Here is a 7,622-nt window from a genome sequence, read left to right as displayed (position 1 = left end):
TTATGCCTATGAACTGGAATTTGTAAACACGTGTCTTTGTGTGTGCCTGCATAGAGTGTCTATTGTTCAGTTTTGTGAGTGGGTTGATGTGCATGTGTGTGTGCATGTGCAAATGGGAGTGTAAAAACAGTGTCCTCCCTACTAACTCTGCCCCCAGCGCGAGCCCCTTTATCCTACCCTTGTTGTCATGCACAGGAGCTCTCCCTTTGGCACAAAGTAGGCTGGCAACACTAGAGCCATGTGTTTTAGCTACACGCTTTGAAGGGCTCAAAAAATCTTTTCAGAACTGTTTCTGAGAAACGTGTAAAGACAGAGAGAGAGAGCAAGAAAAAAAAAGAGGAGGAGAGTGCAGTGTGAGGGAAAGAGATGGGGAGCAGAAAGAGCTGCAGACAAAAACAAGCTGTCTTCCATGTGGTGATTTGATCTCAGTTGTTGAAGGAATACTTTTGTTGGACAATATTTCTGCAAGGGACTCGACAACAGGTGAGTGCGGAGGGAGCAATGTGTGAAAAAGAAGCTGTAAAAACGAGGAAGGCTGGAATAAGTGGCGTCCTCTTTGCTCGGGCAGACAGAAAGGAGGGGGGTGTTTTGGGGATAGTGCACAATTAGTGGCCTAATGGCCTAATTTTCTTTTAGTCTAATGTTCTTTTCATTGATTTACCATATTGGAGTACTCTGATTTCCATCTTCATTTAAAAAAATGGCTTTTTTTCTCCTGCTGATGGAAACAGCTGTGACAAAACATGTCAAAACAGGTCAAAAGACATAGGCCCTGAACTCATGCAGCTTTCACAATTCTTTTTCCTCTTTCCCAGAGGCTGTAATCCTCACTCGGTGTCCCATCCCATATTTGAAGTTAGCCACAAGCTGTTCTAACGATGCAGTGCGACGAGCTCGCAGCCAGAGAGGAGTTCACCTACAGCCACATGCCCATTCTGGAGAGGGGTGATGGGACGCTGGGGCGACGGAGCGACAGGGGAACAGAGAGAAGGCCAGACAGGGGGGAGCGGTATAGGCCCGAGCGGGACAGCTACACAGTGGACGTGAGGGCCAGTGACCTGCAGCTGGCCCAGCCGGAGCCTCTAAAGCACCCCTGCTTCAGCTACAGGGCCTGGCTCTACAGTGTCCTCATAGGGGTGAGAGGAAAGATGGTCAGGGAGAGGTACATGGAGGCACATCACAGGGTGTATTTATGTAGTCCATAACACACACATTTTATAGGTTGGGGTGATCTTTTTTCTGATGAGAGAGTATCCCAATCTAGAAATTTAGAGTGGGATGGCATCAGTAAGTCTTGTTTTGTGCTTCCACATTTAGGTAAGGAGAAACAATATGTCTCCAGAATGTGCAAACAGCAAACTTATCTAATGCATTGTGTGACCATTTACTCTGAGGAATAAATAAAACCCAAACTTTACAAAAGTGGATATGGATAGTGTGAGGTTGCTCTCTGTCAGGATTTCAAATGTCAAAATGTCAGTTTGTCTGTGGTCATGTGTATTCAGATTTATTGTATGTATTGTGAAATATGTGTAATCACATTTATGAGTGTCTCTCTTTGCATATGCATGCATGCCTGTGTGTGCATGTGTGTGTCCTCAGGGCAGTCTGCTCATCACATCTGGTTTTTCTCTGTACCTGGGCAATGTGTTTCCTTTTGCAATGGACTACTTACGCTGTGCTGCAGGCTCTGTAAGTGACCGTCATGCACGTGTAATCGCAGTCACAGACATATACAGCTCCACCAAAGTTTATACATGTTTGGACTGTCGTGTCAAGCTGCCAGCCACAAATCATTTTCAGAAGGCCCTGCTAAATACAAAAATTCAGCAGCTTATTTGTTGCTGTTCTTCAAGGGCCTCCCTGCAGCGATCGCCAGTTTTGCCATTGCCAAGAACCGACATGTTGCAGTGAGTAAACAATGAACACACCAAAGGCAAAATAGATAATTATGTTTTAATAGATTTTTTAATTGAATTTCCTCTAGGCAATGAAGGCTTGGTGCTTATGAAGGTCTCATGTTTTCTTGTTTTTTTTTCAAGGTGTCAGACTTCCAGGTGGTCTACGTGTCAACCTTTGCTGTGACGACCACTTGCCTGGTTTGGTTTGGATGCAAACTGGTCCTTAACCCTTCTGCTGTCAATGTAAATGCATCATAGTAATATATTGGAAACTCCCAATCCTTTAGTTGCACATAAGCATATATAATCATTCTTAAAGATGAAAAAAAAAATCTTAATTTTCTTCAATCTTCTGTCTGCTATTGTGTCTCTGATCTCCCTCCCACTCTGTCTGTTCTCAGATCAACTTCAACCTCATTCTGATGATTTTGCTGGAGGTGTTAATGGCCAGTACTGTCATCCTGTCAGCCCGCTCTGCAGAAGACTGCTGCTGCCACAGGAAGGTGTGTGTGTGTGTGTGTGTGTGTGTGTGTGTGTGTGTGTGTGTGTGTGTGTGTGTGTGTGTGTGTGTGAGCGTGCGTGTGTGTATGAGCGATTGATTACTTGTATTTCCCAGCTGATGTGTCTCCCCTTTTACTCTCCCTATAGCTTTCACTCTTCCATCCTAACTCCTCTCAACCTTCATCCAACTTTTAGCCGGTGACATATGACAGATCTGTGGTTCTAAAGCCTGCAGTGTTCCCCACTCGACTCCTTAAAGCATATTCTGTGAGTAGTTTTCAGTTTTGTTGCATATAATATTTCATTCTGGTCAAAACTTATGAATCACTGAAGAATGTCTCTAACAGGTAATTGAAGTCATTGTGGGAATTTCTGCTGTATTCGGAGGAATTATTGCACTCAACATGGATGCTTTACTACCTGGCCCCTACTTGTCTGTCACATTTTTCTGGATTCTTGTGGCTGTAAGTTTTTCCTACGAAACCTTACTTTTTGTTATAACAGAGATTCCAGCTCAGAATGATAACTAAGATGACGTCTGTCACTGGCCTTACCACGTAACTTTGTGCATCGTCTTTATTCCTTTGCAGTGTTTCCCGAGTGCTATTGCCAGTCATGTTGTGTCAGAATACCCCAACAAATGTCTGGTGAGTACTCTTGTTGTTGGAGCCCCAGTCTTGAGAATATTGACACTAAAAAAAAGACTTAATAAACTTGAAGGGTGGATGTGATCAGTTAAAGTAATATATTTGGAGCTGTCAGTCTTTGTTAGAATTAAAATACTGATCCATTTGGTGACTGTGATCTCAGTAGGAGATAGTATGGTAAATTGATATATTGATGCATGGTGATGCAGGAGAATGCTCTGTTTTGGTACTGTTGAATCTTAGTGTAACATTTGACACACACCACAGTATCCTAATCAACCGACTTGGGCAGTGGGTGGGTATCTCTGGGTCAGTCCTGGAGTGGTTGTCCCCTACCTCTCTGATAGGCATTTTTCTGTAGCTGTTGGTAACTATTTGTTTTAACCTGAAACTCTGGATTGTGGTGTGCCTCAAGGTTCTGTCCTGGGTCCTCTCCTGTTTGCCTCGCATATACTTCCCATGCACTTACAAGGTATCTCCTATTACTGCTATGATGAAACATTCTACATCTCGTGGCATGGGCTATGGCAATCCTAGTGTTAAGCCTCAAAATGGAGCAAATTTGCCAGTTGTAATAACTGCATAAACTCTATAAGAAATTGGTTGGAAGATAACTTCCTGCAACTTAGAGCTGACAAAATGAAAGTTCTTATTTCTGCTCCAGTCTTGTACCTAAGGGAATAGGTTATTTTTTATTTTTCCTCTTTTGTTAAATCGTCCCTACGAGATTTAAGTGTCACTATACAACAGGCACGGACTCTTGACCAACATTTTATGTGTTTGATTCAGTCCTGTTTTTTCCAGCTGAGAAACATTTGCAGAACTTTGGTCTTAAATGGGGCATATCATAAAAACGTTTTCAGTTCTTGTGCACATACATTTGGGTTTCTGGACTGCCTACCAAACAACAAACTGTGAAATTACACAACCTAGTCAGTTGTTTGTGGGCTGCCAAGATCAGAAAACAAGGGATTCAACAAGCCATTCAGATTTGGTTTCTCTACTGTCACATATGCAGGCTCATTAGAATATACCGTCCCCCATCTGAGTATCTTCATCCACGGCTTGAGAACTACCTTTGCAAAGGTGCATCATATTTTACCCTTGCATCATATTTTACTCGGACTGAGACTGGGCTTTTCAGGAGGCGGGGGTTAAAAATACAGGCGCTAAAACGGAGCGTTTCAGACAGAGGGTGACTACATTTAAATTCAGACAGACAGTATGATAAAAATGTGTTTTTTGAACACTGAAGCATGTAAACATGTTCTAGTAGAAATCCAAAATACAAGTACGAACCTGAAACTTAGTATGATGTTTCCTATAACATCTGCAGACACTTTGAAAAAGCAGCAGAAGACTTAAACTTGTCTTTGTTTCATTTTTAAAATGAATTTCAATTTTTATTTAATTTAATTTTATGGGGATTTTATTTTTCTTAAGTCTGTATTTATGTCTTTTTTGTAGCACTTTGTGATGTTCTCTTCTTGAAAGGTACTTAATAAATAAAGTAACGTACATACTGTATCTTATGGAAGTTAATTAGGATGGGTGTCTGCTGAGGAAGGATTATCTTTAACATTAATTACTACATTTCTAAGTTATACAAACTTCGTCAATTTCCTTTTTTCTTCTGGTTCTACAATCATTTTTCTCTGTTCCTTTTTCCTCTCTTCCTGGTGTCTCTTAGGTGGAAGTGCTGATTGCCATCAGCAGCGTGACGTCTCCCCTGCTCTTTTCAGCCTCTGGCTTCCTTTCTTGCAGTGTGATCAGCTTTATTGAAATTTTCCTACATGATGTGCCTACAGCCAAGGTCAGTTTAATGAAGTGAAAATTCACCAGTGTGCAGGCTTTCTAGGAAGCATTACTTATATAGCCTTGAGCTCCTTTTGCATGAGAAATATACAGGAACAGATTTTAGAGAAAATTTGAGATAGAGTAATTGAGAAATCCAGATTTGAGAATCATATTATTTAATGTTTGTGTGTGTGTGTGTGTGTGTGTGTGTGTGTGTGTGTGTGTGTGTGTGCATGTGTGCGTGCGTGTGTGCGTGCATGTGTGTGTGTGTGTGTGTGTGTGTGTGTGTGTGTGTGTGTGTGTGTGTGTGTGTGTGTGTGTGGTCCAGCAATCCTACGACATCCTGCTGCTGATTCTGATGGTGCTGCTGCTGGTGCAGGCAATTCTAACTTCAGCCACTGTGGTACACTGTGCCTCGTACAAGAGCCAGCTCCGCATGGGGGCTCCAGAGTGTGACTACAGCATGCACACCCCGACCCATTACTGTGAGGTAAGGTGGATAAAAGCAGGAGTTGTGGACACAAATGGACAAATCTATCAAAGTCTGTCTTTTTGTCTCTTTGTCTGTCTCTCTCATTCCAACAAGAGCTGTTTGTGAATGTGGAAAATTATGCATGTAATTCTCTTCCAGGTGTTCTCACCAGCTATAGCTCATGTAAATAGCATTTAAATACGATGACATAAAAATATATGAGCAAGAAACATATATATATATAAAAAAAAAAAAAAACATTGTGCTGCTCATCCTTCACACATCATTTACCTCAATGTCTTTGTCACCTTTCCCCTTCCACATTTCATCTCTCACTCTCCTTCCTGTTTTGCTCCCTCAGCAGCAAGCAGCCAATGGAACGCTGCAGGATTTTGATAAAGACAGAGCCTGGAAAGCAGTTGTGGTCCAAATGGCCCAATGAACTGTCTTAGAGTTCACAGAGAAGTTTGACGAGAAGAGGAAAAAGGAGGAACAAACAAGGGGTTGGCTACTCAATGCTGAAAGAAAAAAGACGTAAAGATGTATACTGAGATGGAAAGAGAGATTTAGGAGAAAAGGGAGAAGGAAATAAAGACTGAAAGATAGAGAAAGAAATCACAGAGAAAGAATTTTTTTTAAATAATGCACGGCAGAGAATACGATTTTTAAGATATTTGGATAACGCTTTGAGCATTTTGCTTTGATGTCTGATGTCTGATGTCTGATGACTGTTCCCTGCTTAGTGAGCATTATTTAACCTGGCCACCATTCGGTGTAGTTTGATAAGCACACATATTCTATATTGACACCAGGTACAATGAGCAATCAACTAAGTCCATGTTGAGTAGTATAAAAATGTTACGAGCACTTGGGCATAAACACAAAGTTTTATAATGTCTATAAACAATTAACATTGTTCTATACAGTATATGCATACAACTCAATTCGTTCAGGATTTAATGGATGATGCAGTGTTGTCAAGGTTGTACTGTAGGATGAAAACAATGCCAGTATGTATACAAATCAATGAATATAACATGTTAACTAAATCAATGGCAGACTTTATTCTCTGCAGATTATTTTTCCAAATAGTGAAGACTGACTTATTTTAGCACTCTCTTGACTGAAAGTTATATTTTGTTCAGTAGTTGGCCTCTTTGTGTCTTCTTGTGTACAGTGGTGTGGTAGTGGTTGCAACAGCGTATTACAAGACAATTGATCCACCTGGATATTGCAGATTAACCAATATTAATAATTGCAACTGAAATTCTACTTTATTCAGGAAAATACGTTTGTCATCAGCTGCAGGTGTATAATGTTTTATGGTTGTTTAATGTTGCTCAGTTGATCAAGCTGCATATTTATAGTATAAATGGCAATTAACTGAATCCTAATAAAATAACTTTCCAAGAAATATTGTTAGGTTATTATCCTATTTTAAATGTCAGACTGTGATGTGTAGGTGATTTATATTTGCATCTACATTTACTTAAAAAAAAAAAAAAAAAAAAACGTCTCCATCCCTGCCGTCTTGTTTGGAAATGGAAATGTAACTGTGACATCAATAAACCTGACCATGCACAAAAACTGAACATTGTAAACTTCGTAAATATACAATTTAAAGATTTATAGCAGGGCTGTTTGTTGTATTGAATTGCAATTGATTGTACAGTTGTACCTATAATAAAGATTGTATTTCTAAACACAATAGGCCTATAATGAAAGGACAGTCTGTTTTTTTTCTTCTTCGAAATGAACATCCTCAAGATCTCTGCAACGATGCGAAGAGAGAGAGAGAGAGAGAGAGAGAGAGAGAGAGAGAGAGAGAGAGAGAGAGAGAGAGAGAGAGAGAGAGAGAGAGAGAGAGACTATATTTGGAAGCAGACATAGTGAGGGGCGGCTTCTCAAACCGGCGGAAACCGGCTTGAGGAAAAACTGACTTGTAGCTCGGTCCGGCTGAAGAACATCGAGAGCGCGCCAGCATCGCGCGCTCACATCGCCTTGTTGCCACAAGAATCCCAACAGAGAGCACGAGGTTGCTGGAGGAACAAACTGCTGTAAGCTACAACTGCTCCTGCTCTGCAGTGATGTACTGTTAAATTAAAACGGAAATCTGTGTCACTCTGCAAGAGCACTATTAATAGAGTGTTACAATAGGCTATATAAAGCCATTCATTTATTGCGCTTCCCTGAAAAATCTTTCTAGAAACTATATCTTGTAACAATCTTCACATAGATAGAGGCATATCTTAAAATACAAGTAGCCCATGCAGTTAAATGATGGCTCCTCCATGGAAGGCTTTA

The 7,622-nt window shown here is 40.7% G+C and overlaps 1 protein-coding gene across 2 annotated transcripts; it reads left to right on the top strand.

Moving 5' to 3' along the window:
• The first annotated feature begins 226 nt into the window (after positions 1-226).
• mlc1 (modulator of VRAC current 1) lies at positions 227-6,596 on the top strand. Of its 2 annotated transcripts, none has more exons than XM_031283318.2 (12): positions 227-483; positions 816-1,136; positions 1,603-1,692; positions 1,857-1,910; positions 2,043-2,144; positions 2,303-2,404; positions 2,598-2,669; positions 2,750-2,866; positions 2,993-3,049; positions 4,740-4,862; positions 5,175-5,336; positions 5,683-6,596. In XM_031283318.2, the coding sequence occupies exons 2-12, from the start codon at positions 879-881 to the stop codon at positions 5,758-5,760; spliced, it is 1,215 nt and encodes a 404-aa protein (XP_031139178.1). In that variant the 5' UTR covers positions 227-483; positions 816-878; the 3' UTR covers positions 5,761-6,596. The 2 variants fall into 2 exon arrangements, with proteins under 2 accessions (XP_031139178.1, XP_031139176.1); XM_031283316.2 differs by having other exon boundaries at positions 5,680-6,596.
• The last annotated feature ends 1,026 nt before the right edge of the window (positions 6,597-7,622 follow it).

Source organism: Sander lucioperca, chromosome 7, assembly GCF_008315115.2.
Source record: "Sander lucioperca isolate FBNREF2018 chromosome 7, SLUC_FBN_1.2, whole genome shotgun sequence".
NCBI classification, from domain to species: Eukaryota; Metazoa; Chordata; class Actinopteri; order Perciformes; family Percidae; genus Sander; species Sander lucioperca.
This window is presented reverse-complemented; position numbering and strand designations above follow the sequence as displayed.

Coding starts and splice junctions, on each gene's coding strand:
- mlc1 (XM_031283316.2), top strand. CDS start 879: ATGCAGTGCGACGAGCTCGCAGCCAGAGAGGAGTTCACCTACAGCCAC. Junction 3,050..4,739: donor AATACCCCAACAAATGTCTG/GTGAGTACTCTT, acceptor GGTGTCTCTTAG/GTGGAAGTGCTGATTGCCAT. Junction 5,337..5,679: donor CCCCGACCCATTACTGTGAG/GTAAGGTGGATA, acceptor TTGCTCCCTCAG/CAGCAAGCAGCCAATGGAAC.